This window comes from Aythya ferina, assembly GCF_964211825.1.
Source record: "Aythya ferina genome assembly, chromosome: 18".
In the NCBI taxonomy this organism is placed as follows: Eukaryota; Metazoa; Chordata; class Aves; order Anseriformes; family Anatidae; genus Aythya; species Aythya ferina.
This window is the reverse complement of record NC_140317.1, coordinates 1,526,820-1,541,722: the sequence shown is the minus strand read 5'-3', so window position 1 is coordinate 1,541,722 and position 14,903 is coordinate 1,526,820. Positions and strand designations below refer to the sequence as shown.

Below are 14,903 nucleotides of genomic sequence, written 5' to 3'. Positions count from 1 at the left end.
GCCTGTTTATTTATAGCTATTTACAGTCTATTGTGAGTATTCAGAAAAGTGCATGGGAACAGCAGGCACAACTCAATTATAATATTTATAGCTCTGCACAGTTTGCCACTTGATTTGCTAATTGCACTTTCTCGATATATCTGTGCACTAGTTTCATTTAAAGGTCACCTGTGCTGAATTACTTATGGCCCTACTTCCTGGGAGAGCCCATAAGCTGAATAAAATATGATCTGAGGCTACCAAAATCACTGTACCATGCCAGACCAGCAGAGAGCAAAACTCAACCTGATGATCCAACATTCTGCAGTGACTGAAGTTTCAGCAGGCTTTCCCTTTATTCTGGCAAAGGATCCTGAAAAAGCCAGGCAAGGTTCCTTCTGATGCCAGGAACACGATAGGGAAAAATGACCAGGGCCAAGGTAGTAGCACAGCCTCAGTCTCAACTGAACAGGCCAAAATTTTTGAAGCATTTCAGATGAAAATCTAACTCCAAAAGGGAAGTGAAAGGTGTAATGAGGCAGAGATCACAGTTCAGGGTTCTGCCTCCCAAAGAACTGCATGCAAGTCTTAGAAAAGAAACGGGAAAAGAAGAAGGAGTTCAACAGAAAAGAACATAGCAGAGATCTGAGAAGAGGTGGTGGACCAGAGTGATCTCAGCTGGATTACTCTCAGTCCTTTGGTTTCATCAGGCCCCAAACATCCCCAGTCCAACGTAACAGCACTGTAGCAAAGGGGGGAGCAGTACCTTGTAGTCCATCTGCTCGGAGCAGTTAAACACGTACACCATGATGCCTAGGGCTCGCCCCAAATCTTTAGTAGTCTCTGTCTTGCCAGTGCCTGCAGGGCCTGCAGGTGCTCCGCTCATGGTCAGGTGCAGTGACTGCGTCAGGGTGATGTAACATCTTTCACAGCAAAAGGTGAAGGGAGAAAAGAACAAGACTGAGACTTGGTCCTACAGGTCACTGTTGGGGTGCAGAGCAATGGGACTGAGATAGTGCACCCAGGAGATCATTTGTTCTGCAAAGCAATACATGCGCAGAGTGCATGTGCAAGCTAAAGCTCCTCCTGTACCACCTCTGCCTGGTTCTGTTTTCTCTAAGAGAAACATCGTCTTCCACCACAGTCTGCTGATGGGTCTTCATGTCCAGACTTGAGCTTTCTTTGAAACCCCATTACGATCATTGATATTGGGCATATCCCACACAGCATGGGAAAAGGTTGGTTTTTCTGAAAGCTCTTCCTCTTGCTGTCCAGTGCTATCCAGCCCAGAGCATCCAATTCCCTGTGACTTGCAGAAATCTACTCAGACGGCCTAGTAATGGTCCCACACAACGCTGCAGCAAGCCCCAAAGCTCCTCTGTCATGCTGATGGCAGACACCAGGAAGGTGCCCACACAGACAGTGCCTGTACTCCCTGTATAATCCACAGAGTTGCAGTCAATATGGTCAAAACCTGATGATACACAGGGTCTTGGCTCAGCTGGCTAATACGGTTGGCCTGAGCCACCTGAGGTGCTCCTGGCCACTGAGATGTCACAGGGTGGGAAGATGTGACCCAGGGTCCACAGAAGACTTGAGTGTTTCTGGATTGACAGCTGGAAGACAGCTAGAACATTGCAGAGCATCTCAAATCACTCTAGGTGTCCCCATTGTGACAACTGAACCAAGCAGTAGGTGTCTACTTCAAGATAGGAAAAAAAGTTTTCTAGAACCACCAACTAAATAGCATGGACATCCCATGCAAAGGCAAACACCCACAGGTGAGCATCTTAATCTGTGAGATAATCCCACCCCAGTAACTGAGGCACAGATACCCTAGCAGGTACTACCATCAAATCACAAATCAGGTGAGAGTTAAAGCTCTGCCACCAGATTACTGGGACATGGAGAAAGAACAAAATGGACGTGGGTGTCAAATCTAAACCCATCCATGTTTGGCAACTGTGTCTGACTGCATGGCGAAGCCCAGCTGTGCCTGGGGACCTACCTGTCGGTCAGCGGAGTGATCACAAGCCGAGGGGTATTGCCAAGGTATTCGTAGGAGTAGAGGAACTGGGCGTCACAGATGTTGGCAAAGCAGTGACGCTCCTCGTCTGACCATCTGTGCCGGAGCTGCGACAGCCAAACAAACGCCTGCGCGTTGTCCACCTGCAACGCAACCACAAGCACCATCACAGGAAGGCCAGGGATGCCAAGAGCAGCACGTAAAGACTTCTGAAGAGGAGACTTCAGAAGCAGCAAGCTGTGAAGAGGATCTTATAAAGCAAACAGAGTAAGAGCAGGAGCAGAGGCTGTCTTGACGAGGAAGGGGCCGCAGACAGCACCAGGGAAACAGGCTGGGGACAGGAGACAAAGACGCCCATGGCCAGTGCTCTCTGCACAACTGGCAGTCAGGCCACCAGGAGATGGACAGTTTTACTGCAAACTGGGCCCAGGCACCACCAAGCCAAGCTGAGCCCCTGGAGCCAGAAGCTCTGTGAGCAGGCTGGCTGCCTCTGAGAGGACACATGGAGGCTGGGAGTGGAGCCAAAACCCAGTGCATGCAGGACCCTTTCCCATCCAGCTACAGGGCTAGACATTTGGCACAAAAGGTGTGCAGGACAAAGGGAGACCTGAAGGAGTCCCTGTGGCCCCACACCAGATCAAGAAGGCTACAAAACAGAAAGCCTGAATGCTTTTTCTGACCTTTTAAATCCATAACTGAGACCACATCCAGCAGCTTCCCAGCATGATGCCACTGCCAGCCAGCATGTGCCTGGGCACAAGGGCCTAGGGCCACTCTTTCACTCCTGGCATGAGTCTGTGGCAGTTATGAGCAGACCCTCTGTGTTGCAGGGTCCTGATGCAGAGCAGCACTGCATGGCTGACAGAGGCGTTCTGCCTCCTCACCATAAACGCTGCCAAAGTAAAATCAGCCCTCTATCTCCCACTGAGGCAGTGAGTTGAACGGCTTGTGGTTGGTCCATCCTTCCCTTAAACCCCACTCTAATAATGAGACCAGGACCATGCTGAGCTGCAAACACAAACCTTCTGCGCTATCATCTTTGCCACCACATCCCGAGCGTGGACATCAATGGTGCATATGGTCATGATTTTCTGCCTGTCACCCTTGGAGAGCTGCCCAATCAGCATGGTTACAAGGGTGTTCAGCTGGGTCACTTGCTTCTTGTGATATTCCTTCATTGCATTCTCGTAGCCTTCCTCCACCCTGGCAAAGGCAATCCCAACCTCGGTCGTCCACCAAATTTGGGTACAGGAAAGAGCCACCTAGGGAAAAGGGCTGACTCAGTATCAAGGAAAACAGCAGAACTTCCTTACATTTGAGTGTCTCATGGGGAGATCAAAGAAGAAGTATCCATGACATGAAAATAAATATTTTTGATACAGTATTCATAACAGACAGGATAACAGGGACCTGCCCTATGATATTCATTTAAAGCATATCAATGATACAGACATATTTAGCAGCTACTTATTTGTAAGTGAGCACCTTTTGCATGCCAGACACAGCAGACAAGGAAGAGCTGGATACCACGAGGCTGCCAAAGGTGCAAGTGAGTAGCTCTTTCCTCTCATTAGACCTCACGATTCATTTTCCTGTTGCACCTTTTTCCTTCGCTGGGCATATAAACTTCTCTTTGACTCACAGGGTGAAATAGCCACTGCTCAAGCCCATGAGATATGTAACCCAACCAAATGTGTATTTTACCTGCATGGGGATCAGCCTGGAAAATCCATCAGGAGATTGACAGGATAAAGGACAACTTAATCTCCATCCCTCCTGGACAGCACAGTGGACACCAGGAACACCCCCCACTCACAGCTAGAAGACATTTCTATAAGATGGGAAGGGCAGGACTGAAGGGGAAGCCCAGAGCTGCCTTTCCCATGCACCAGCCTGAGAAGAGGTGAACAGCAGCAGATACCTGGGCAGGGTAGTCAAAGAGCCACTGTTCCCTTGGCTTCTCCTCATAAGCTGATACAGCTTCCGTCATCTCATCTCTAACTGTAGCCCTCATGCTGTCCAGTACATGATTCAGCCAGACCTCAACCTGGAGAGGAGATAAAATCACAGTAACACATCTGCTTTTAAGCATTTTTGGCAATTAGTGAAGATACAGAATGGCACAAGCATCTCAACTCTTGAGTTAGCCATCCCTCAGCCTCATTCAGACTCAGTTGACTTAAATGATTCCATTACTACAGGATTGGCATGTGTAGACTCTAACAATGACAGGCAGATTTTACTTGAACTCCAGCTATAGAAGAAACCAAAATGAACTCCACCGATGAGTGGAACAGCATGTTCCACCTCCAGGCCATGAAAAGAATCACACCTAGGACGTGGGCACAATCTCCCAGCAGCAGAAAAAGCTGCTGCTGAACTAGCAAACAAGATTTCTTCTGAAATTAGTATTTCAAAGACTAAGTCCTCCCAGAGAAGATAGTATAAATTCAGCAAGCTCCATCTCTGTGGAGTTCAGTGACTGATACACACTCCAGCTTCCTGTAACAGTCCATGCAGAAAGGTGCAACTGCAGGAACACATTAGCTGAGCAATAATGGGATTCTTAAATTTCATATGACTGTGGACTGCAATGCCTATGCCTTACTTCAGTGAAAACCTAACCACAGTGAGGCTGTGGAGTAAGAAGGAGTAAAGTTACACAACCACCTCTTCCAGCCTTTGTCTCACAAAGGAAGAGTACTGAAGCTCTACCCCATCTTGGTGACAGAAGTCCAAATAAGGGGTGGGAGAGCAGACCCCACCAGACAGTTCTGATGCACAAGGTTTCCTTCTGACCTGCCCGCTGCAGTCACAGTGTCCGCTGAAGCTGACATATTCCTCCTCTCTGCTGTACATTCCCAGGCCAATCTTGGTTGGCTTTTGCTCAGAGTCCATCTGGAATTTCATCTTGGCCAGGTTGTCAAAGAGTTTGGAAAGATGACGTTGTACCTGCAAAAAGAATGTATAATTGAAAGAATTGTATAAAGTGATCAAGACAGGACAAGCAGAATGGCCATCATCATACACACTTTACAAGCAGAGTCATACTCAAAAAGCATGCTGTTGGATGTCTCGGTAGGACCACAACTTTTCATGCATGGCCAGGGTCACAAGCCTCTTGTTCCTCCTAACATCTACATCTATTTCTCCTTGATTTAGTAAGCAGACATGCCTTAATAAAACACATTTTTCCACTGAGAAATATCCCATTCAGCCCACACCTTTTAGGAAATCCCCATTTTGACCAAAAGAGCTCTTCCAGAAGGAAAAGAATAATTGAACCCTGTTCTGTTCACACCTGGTTAAGTTTGAAAAGTCAGCAGGGAGGGGCCAGAATTGCTGCTGTAGGCTCTCAGCATCAGCACTTGCCTTCTGAGAGCTGAGCAGATCACCAGCACTTCTTCCAGATCACTACCAAAGTAAATCGCTGCATGTCACACACCACTGCCAACAAAGGCAGGCTTCTCCTAGGGCTGTTGTTCTCCCAGCAAGGGTCAGCCCACAAAGCAGTCCCAGAGAGGAGATGCCTCTCTCAAGGACAGCCAGGGATGGGGAGATGGAGCCCAGGCAAACTCCCACAGGTGGGATGAGATGAGAACAGCCTGAGATGCCTGGTGTGCTGAAGCCTAATGTGCCAATGCTTTCAGAGAAAGATGGGTGGACTTATCCATTTAATTCTGACTCCCTGACTCACAAAAAATTACAGCACTCCCTCTTACAACCTGCAGGCTGACATATCTCAGTATTCTTCTTATGCATTTTCAAGCAGGGACAAATCCTGACTACTGATTACTTCCAGGAAGAAGCTGCCACTCACTAACTCCCAAGATAAACATCTCTCCTTTCAAATCTTAAATAAACCACAGAAAACTTTTCTTACATCTAGAAGTTTCTGCTCACACATCCCCACTACGCACTCCCATATGGGCCAGTCTGCACAGCTTCGAACATACTCCAGTACTTGCTATAATCCTGCCAAAGCAGCCCTGAATACACCTGAATCCACGCAAGTTCAATATCCAGTTCAAGAGAATAATAGCATTATGTATTTAATCCTCCTTTAGGAACGATCAGACTTTGAAACTACAGTGGAAAGGCTGAGAATGTATCCATGTATGATCCTACTTGACATTTACTTTGATGTTATTGCAAATAGATTCAAATAACAGAGAAAACACCAGGAATTTCTTCTTACCCCATGGAGCATTTTGACATAGTATCTTTTGTTTCCTGCATTTTTATTTTCCTCTCCATTTTAAGCATCAATCAACTATGTATTTGTGATGCTCTGAGGGCTGAAATTACCCAGCAGCAGAGGCAGATAATAAGCAGTGGTAAAGGCTAGTGAAAAACAGCAACATTTCCAAATGCATGTACAGACCCCTGCTCTGTGCATACATTCACATTCCTAATTAGATGGAAAGCATAGAGAAGGTGAGATTATCCACTACTGAAGGATGGAATAAAGTATTTATTTTGTATCCAACACTCTTCATTTGCTGCAAACATTTTGATCAGTTTGATAAACCAAGCTTGGGACAAATAATGCGTCCCAAGCAAGGCCAGACAGAACACAGCACTACCAGACAAAGTAGCTGAAGCTTCCTGACAGTGGCTCCCATAGCACTAATAATTAACCCTAACATCACTACACTCTGTATGGAAAAACTTATGCAGGTCTTCTCGAGACTGAATCCTCTGAATTATGCCCACTGTGGGAGAGGAGGAGTCTGTGCTTATCTGGGGAATGCTAGCAAGAACACAGTCAGGTCATTTCCTAAGGTTACAAGAAGTTATTCCACAGGCTGATCCAGAAACCAAAGTTTGACAGGAGGAATGGTGCACTGCAAGTGATTTCCCCGTACCTGGCATTCAGGCAGCATCCCCATGGCTGCATCCTTCAGGCTGGAGGAGGTAAGCTGCCTTGGTCAGAAAGACCAGAACTCCAGCACAGGAGGTCAGACACTACACCTGAGCCCAGAGGCATGCAGGTATGGACAGCAACCCAGGAGTTCTATTTGCTGGCCTTGGCCATGGCCACTCACTGTTCAGCCACCAGCTGTCTTGCCTCTTTGGTTTCATGCTCTTCCCTTCACCTCTAATGAGGACACCCCAAAAGGCCTTTGCACCCGGGAAAGGAAGAAGTGGCTGAATAGCAAATGCCTTTTCAGCCTGAAAAAGGGACCTCTCCAGGATGGCGTTAGCTGTCAACATTTCCACGTCTGAATGCCCAGTTTGCAGCTCTTTCAACAGCAGTTGAAGGGTGGCATCCCAGGTTCAAAGTCCAAGGTCAGCAACAAGTTTTGGCTGAGATCTTCAAGAACAAGGGTTTCTTCTAAGCTAACCGTATCCCAGCACAAACAGAAACAACAGTTTTACACCATCAGAAACATCAACAAGCTCTGCTGTGTGCAGTGCTTTCAGAACAACCCACAAGTATCACCAGGGCTACATCAGACAACGCAGTGTGCATTGACTTTCAGACAATCACAGAATATCCTGAGCTGGGACACAGAAGCATTAAGTCCAACTACTGTCCTCCCTGTCCCAGCTCCATGCCGTTCCCTCGGGTCCTGTTCCTGTCCCCTCCGCTCCCTGTGAGGGAGCTGCAGGCTGCCATGAGGCCTCCTCTCAGCCTGCTCTGCACTGAACAAACCCAGGGACTTCAGCCGCTCCTCATACATCTTCCCCTCTAGACCCCTCATCATCTTCGTAGCCCTCCTTTGGACATTCTCGTACAGCTTTATGCCTTATATGACAGATGACAGCTAGCTGTGAAATAATTATTAAACAAGTGAGCCAGGGTTAGGAAAAGCACTCAAAGGATAAGCTACAAGAGAGTTCCAGCATGGTGTCTTCCACTGTAACACTACTGGCAGTTGGAAAATGCAAAGGCGACACAGAGCAAGGCTTACCAGCTGCGGGTTGGTGCCATTGGAAAGAATATCCAATAAATCTGCAGAAGAAATGAAGTAAAATCTGGGAAAGGCCAACCTCTTCATGTCCAAATATTCAGCCAAAGCCTTCTCACACAGAGACAGCCTGAAGAAACAAAGCAGATGGATAAAACCCAGGACAGGCAGATAAATATCCCTTCGTATTTCATACTGCAATTTAGGTTATCAAGCAGATTCTCCCCTCCCATGGAGGAATGCAGACATGAGCTGAACCTGTGGCCTGGTCCTCTAAAGCACTTCCTTAACAGGACATCATAGCACCTGGAAACTCACAGACCTCTCCCTGCTACCAACAGTCAAACAGCCTAGGAGCCAGAGGAGCCTCACAAAAAAGCAAAAACAGAAGTGGAAGAAGCTGGAAAGCGTTTGCAGTCTGACTTGCTGTTTTAGACAAGCTCCTAATTTCCACAGGTGATTTCACACTGGGATAAAAGTCTCTATAACTGCTTTTATTCTAACAAGCTGTATTTTAAAGTCTTATTCAAACCTCGTCAGCTTTTTGTATTCATGAAGCCTGAAAGAAAATTTGTTCGCTCCAACCTAAAATAAATCTTTCAGTGTTTACATGCTAAACTGCTGCGGAGCTTACAAACTTCATAAATAACATGCAGCTAGTTTTCTGTGAGGAGCACTGACTTTATCTGATTAAAAAAGAAAAACCTTTGTTTTAAGAGGGTAGTTATTACCGACAAAATAGCTATCATATTAAGCTTTCAGTGTGTTCCAGGCAGACTAGCTCATATGTTAAGTGAGAAGCATATCCATCTCAGGACAGTAAGGTATTTCTCAGGGAGTCTAGCTATACCATGTGCCAAGGGTATACATGCAGAGATAATTTTGTAAATTAAAGAACATGGGCTCAGCTCTGCTGCAGATATTCCTGCCTGGACTGCTAAGCAGATATTTAAGACACTGTTTTTGGGGTGGCAGTAAAGGCCATGTGTTATTCAAACCTGCTGTATGCCTACCTTTGTATGTGTGCAAATCAATACGCTTCTCATCAATACGGATGAGAATTTGCATGTACACAAAGCCAGACTCCACTATGGGGGCTTCAGTGTGATGAATCACAAATAAAAGGACTCAAGAAAGATCAGAAGTGCTGTGACTTGTGAATGCAAACGACGCGGCACAGTCTAAGAAGAAAGCCTCAGAGCACAGGTTAAATTAACCTATTAGAGCTGATCCCAGTCTCTGACAAAAACCTGGGACCGAAGTTCTACCTACCTACTCTGAACGTCCTCCAGTTGTTGGGACAGACCTGGTTTATTAGTGGCCTCAACTACATTTGGGGTTTTCTGAGCTTCATAGGCCAGTTCTTTAAAATCAACATCAATACCTTCAAAGCGTTTGGAGTCCTAAAAAGCAACGCAGAAGGACATATTCATGGTAAAACACAAATTTTATGTTAAAAGACACCATCCTCTAGGTACTGTCTTTGCGCTGAAGGGAGAGATTCTCTTCAGAGTCCCTCCTGCTCAGTGCAGAAAGGGTCCCCTCCACCATTTCAGAAGGGATCTTCCACTCATGTACCCAAAACAAGCCTCCGATCAGACATTCTCCTTCTTGTCGCTATATCCCAAGGGGGTCGTGGATCAAGTGGCTGTGCAGAAGTCAGTGCTTAGGATCAACCATTTTCATGGGGTTGAATTCCCCTTTGAATGTCTGCTCATAATGGTTCTTCTCATATGTTCAGATAATATATCAAGCTTCCCTGGCCATAGCAGCAAGAGACCCTGCCTCAAGGGAAAGGCTACTGACTTCGCGGACGTTTACTCTTCCCCTCCTGGCACAGTGCAGGAGCCCCACTGCCCACCCCTGAAATGGAGATGGTGACTCTTGCAGAGCAGAGCCCTTCCTTGCCTTGAGCAGGGCCATGGAAACCCCATGCTGGCAGCAGAGGAACACACTTGCAAATATGCTCGATGCCTAGTGCCTGAATTTTTGGAGTTAAACAATGAAGAATAAGTAAAGCTATGTTCAAAATGATTCTGCTCTTCCCTTTCTCCCAAATCAGGCCACAAAAGAACTCCAACCTTTCTTGGTAGCACTTCCATGCTAACCTGTGTTCAGCCATGGTAGCAAAGTCCTGGCTGGAGGGTTGAACCCTCCACACAAGCCACGCAGGAGGCTCCAGACACGCATCCTGTGCTCGCTGGCACATTGTCCCCCAGCCCCGGGTGCACCCTGAGGGTGTTCAGCCTCCAGAAACACCAAGTTTCACCCTTTCTTCTAGAGAAGGGAAGAGGCTGCTGACCCATGCCACTAGCCAGGTGGGTATTGAGTTGCAGACAGCTGCCCAGTAGGATGCAGATTTAAATCGTGAAGCAATTTCATACATATCATCAGAAAGCTGTTGGATATTAACAGCTTGCTGACACATGGTACAGCCTTCATGGCTCTGATTTTTAGGACCTGTCTATACCACCCAGTAAGCACAGTGCACCCAAAGCAGTGAGAGGGACATTCCATGCAGACCAGGGCAAAGGGATGGAGACCCATTATCAGGGTGTCACTGGGCTGTGCACACCCTGCCTTAGGCTGCAGTCTCTGGGCTACAGCCAAGACCTGACAGTGTACACGGATGGAGACAGTGGGAACATGGTAACCTGCAGCTCACTCAAAGGCAGATCCCTCAGCATGGATGCAAGTGGTCCAGCAGGGCCAAAAAACAGCCTGGAGGATTTTCTCAATAATCAAAGGAACCTGGTATAAGGCTAGAAGATGGACTCCTAAAGACACCTCCAAGGAAATGACCAGCTGCTGAAGCAGGAGAGGGAGAGAGAACAGCTGCTGCCCCCTGTGCCATCACTAAAGGCATGGAAGGGGACGCTGCCAGAGCTGCTTGGTTCAGCTCTGTTTTGAGGACTCGCAACATTTGCATCATTACCCCAGTCCCCTCTCCTCAAGCAAACAGGGAACCTGCCTGCAGCACTGAACAAAGCCAGCAGCCTTGCACTCAGTCTCAAGTAACTCCGTGTTTGCTACACAGCAGTGGAGAGAAGAAAATCAGCTTCTCCGTATGGCTTAGGCACAACACGCAATAAGAAAACATCCCCAGGCAGCACTAGGGAAACTCCTGCAGCACTACAGGAGTCTCTGGAAACAGGGAGGCGGCAGGAGAAAAGTCCCACTTTGGGGAACGCAGCATTATAGACAACCCCATTTCACGCAGTGGAGGATCTCCTTCAACCCCTTACAAAGGGAAGAAATGAGACTTGGGCTTTCTTACCTCGGGAAGCTGCGTCCGTATATCTTCTGAGCCTATGAATATGCTCTCCAAGTGACACCATGTACGCTGTACTTCAAACCAGAGAGAAATGGCAGAGTCCGCAGTAGACAGCTTCCTCTGCCATGCAGACACTTCCTCCAAGAAAAAAGCAATATATTTGGATGTCATTAAATTCTGCAGCTGCACCTGGTTATCTTCTAAAGTTTCAATGAGTTCCTCATTTGACTTCAGCAATGGAACATTTGTCCGTGAGTGAGGCTCATACTGAAACTCCATGGTGCTCCATGTCATTTTTAGCTCCTTCAGGACCTTCTCCATACTCATTTCTCTCACTGCTTTGTCCACAATTCCACGAACCTCATCCTCAAAGTTATGCAGGTTGAGCTTCAGGAGATCAGCCAGCGTGGTGTCTGAGTCCATCACAAACTTCACGCCTGTCACCTGCATCAGTTGATTCCAGTGTCTCTCTCTAATAGCGGGATTTTGAAGTTCTGCCACAGCTTTTAAAGCCATCAGCATGTTCTTCACCCTGCTGTCCAGCCCAGTGAAAGCATCCCATGCCCTCATTTCCTTATCCAAATTCCGAATCTCTCTTGCAAACTTTCTGCATTCAAGATCCATGTTTTCCACATTAATATCCACCCATTTGGTGCTCTGCCAGTCATCAAGGCTAGTATTCACAACAGAGATCACATCCCAGAGCTCTTTGAGAAGATGTATCTCCTTTCTGCACTGCTTCAGTTGTTTATAATCTGGCACCATGACTTCAAACAGACCAGCTGATTCATATATCGAGGTCATGGCTGACTCCATTTGTTTAATCTCAATGTTCTTTGCATCCAGCAGTTGATAAGGCTTTTTGGTGTCAAACCTAAAAATAAATGTTATTGTAACAACTTCTAAAGAAAACATTAAACAAAGGGTGCCTCCAAGAGACAAAGCTGAGATGAAACACCTGTAGCACATGCTGATGGTGCTTCTACATGCCGGTACTGATGCCACCTTAAAGCAGTATTGCACACTCAGCATCTAAATCCAATCTTTTGCTAACTCTGGACAGTGTTCCCAGCAACACAAAACCCCAGGCATAACAGATACAACACTGTGAGAAGCTAGGAAATGTATGCAAAGGCTACAACGCGTGTCCTCAGGACACTCACAGATGACCCATCAAGCTTTTTTCCTTGGGGCTTCTGTGGTGTTAGAATTTGCCTGTACCTGAATGGTGCTTCTTTCCGAAATCGCTCTCTGAATCTGTGCTGCTCAACATCAAACACTGCACAGCTCTTGCGCAGAACTGTCATTTCGTTTGCCTGCAAAGGAGCCACATGCTGCTTCACAGCTATTGCCAGCTTCTTTATATTGTTCCATTTTTCTGGCAGCTCCTGCAAGCAAAATTTAAATGCTGGTAGGATGTATTCGAAACCTGATAGAAGACATATCTGATCTGTTTAAGAAGCAGAACTCTGGGGCAAATCCCTCCAACTTGTGTGTATAAAACCAGTACTAAATAGGACTGGTTTCTTTCCTGGGTCTGCAGCCAACAGCAAAGACTTTGGGTTTCTTTTAGTTCTGGATCACAGATGAGAAGACTAACAGAGACCCACCAACACTATGGAAAGAAGTAAAATAACCTGGAAGCAGCTCTGAGGCAGCAGAGATAGCCATGGAGTGGCTAGTCCCTCCAAAGGGGTCTTCTTCTGGCACTTTGCATTCAAGCCTCAGCAGAAACCACTATGGGTGAGCCACATGAACAAGGCAGGGCACACATGGCTAGCTGCTTCCTTGTCCTTCTCATCCAGACTACCAGCTCCAGCTCATCCGTGTCCCTAGCCACGGAGGGAGCAGTACTGAGAAGAACCTCCCTTTGTTTGTCCCACCACATATGGAAGCAAATCAGGCACTCAGCTACATGTTGCTGGCACTTGACAGAAAAAAAATAAAATTATTTTTTTATCACCTGCATCTGGAGGGAAAAGCAGAAAACCAGGGAATTGCTAAACCCCCCAGCTGCCATCCAAGCCTGCAGCAGAGAACAGGAGCCTTTGCTGCACAGGTGCACAAGGCAGCAACATCTCCCATAAAGGCCCTGCTTTCATTCTTGGATCCTGCCCAGACCCCTCTGCGCACAGCACTCAGTGACTACAGGGTATCTATCAGCATGTACCTGTGCACTTCTGTACTATAACATTGTCTTGAGTGTTTCCCAGCACTCATCCCCCATCTCACAGTCCTCTTCACTGACGCAAAAGGAATTCCCAAAAGAAAACTAATTCATCAGAGCCAGATCTGGAAATGTGTCAAAATACTTCCAGAACCTGTTCCTGGTTATGTCCTCTGAGTCAAGAAGATTTGGTGCTGCAGATCCAGTGGAAGACTTAAGTCCTCTGAGAACACAACTCCTCTGCCAACATTATCCTCCCCATCTCCACAGTTGCCAAGAATTGGCTTATTTAAAAATAATTATAATTCAACCTAATTAACAGATGTATTTGAAAATGCATTAATTTTTTCAAAAGTAATCGCTGGGAGTTGGAGCAGGCAATTCTATGTTTTTCATACATAACAAAAGGCTTAATCTCTGCTTTAAAAGAAAATCTCAATATAACTCCAAAATGTAGAGCTATTAAGGCACATCCCACAACAGCAAAACACTATCCACTGAGGCCCTCTAATGACTGGGAATGGGGTCTTAAATATTCCTGCAATATTCCTCAGACTCACAAGGTCTTTGACATCTGCTCCTTGGCAAATTTGCGTGTCCACCACAAGTTTTTACCCACCTCTAATTGCTTATAGACTTCCTCTGGCAGCTGTTGCTCATAAGTCTTCAGCAGTTCGATGGTTTGCTTCAGGGGTTCAAACATGGCATCAGTGACACTGTGCCTTTCTTTAACAGCCATGAGATGACCCATAATCTCCACCAAGCCATCATAATCTCCTTTTTCAACCTTTTTGCTCAACCCTTTATCGGCAATTTTTATGAACTCTTCAAGGTTATTCAAGCTATGTAATACAAAGCAGGAAAACACACAATGAAGGGGAGTTCGGGAAAGCTTCCACACCAGTTACACCCAGTTATTAATTTCATCCACTAATGGGCATAGTCAGCAGAGACATGATGGGCTCCTGGATCGTTGGTCTTTCCTAGCACAGCCACTCTTCTGTTCTCTAAACATTTTAAGTGCCTGCTTAAATTCTGTGGATGTTGCTGGGTGAATATGTATCCTTACATTCTTCACCTAATAAAGACTAAACTGCTGAGTCAAAGATTCTTAGCAAGAACCCCTAATTGCTTATTTTTAAAGTTACATAAATGCTCTTTGCATAGAAATTACCTTTCGGAATCGTGGTCCTGAAAAGAACATTTGTACTGGGATTACATGGCAAGAGTTATATAGCAGGGAGACTGCAGGGGGGGCCTCTGTCAGCAGAGCCCAGCAGCTGCCCCACATCAGATTAGAGCCAGCTCCAGCCGGCTCCAAAGGGACCTGCCACTGGTAAGAGCTGAGCCATGAGCGACGTTGGTTGGGCTTCTGGGAGTGCAGACTGAAGAAAGGGGAAAAAAACAACTGCTGCACAACAGCAGCTGGGAGAGTGAGGAGTCAGCAATGTGAGAACAAGCCTTGCAGCCCACAAGGTCAGTGCAGCAGGAATGCAGGAGACGCTCCAGACACGCAGCAGCAGTTCCCCCTCGGCCTGTGGA

The 14,903-nt window shown here is 46.6% G+C and overlaps 1 protein-coding gene across 7 annotated transcripts in view; it reads right to left on the bottom strand.

The window, feature by feature from the left end:
* The window catches only part of DNAH9 (dynein axonemal heavy chain 9), a 200,061-nt gene that overhangs the window by 154,388 nt on the left and 30,770 nt on the right, over nt 1-14,903 (bottom strand). For all 7 annotated transcript variants that reach the window (XM_084491757.1, XM_084491762.1, XM_084491761.1 and 4 more), the window contains 10 exons: nt 13,981-14,203; nt 12,416-12,582; nt 11,198-12,068; nt 9,193-9,323; nt 7,924-8,050; nt 4,805-4,957; nt 3,927-4,052; nt 3,028-3,267; nt 1,988-2,148; nt 746-902 (listed from right to left, as the gene is read on the bottom strand). In XM_084491757.1, the coding sequence (XP_084347883.1) occupies nt 746-902; nt 1,988-2,148; nt 3,028-3,267; nt 3,927-4,052; nt 4,805-4,957; nt 7,924-8,050; nt 9,193-9,323; nt 11,198-12,068; nt 12,416-12,582; nt 13,981-14,203 (2,356 nt within the window). The remainder of the gene's footprint in view (nt 1-745; nt 903-1,987; nt 2,149-3,027; nt 3,268-3,926; nt 4,053-4,804; nt 4,958-7,923; nt 8,051-9,192; nt 9,324-11,197; nt 12,069-12,415; nt 12,583-13,980; nt 14,204-14,903) is intronic.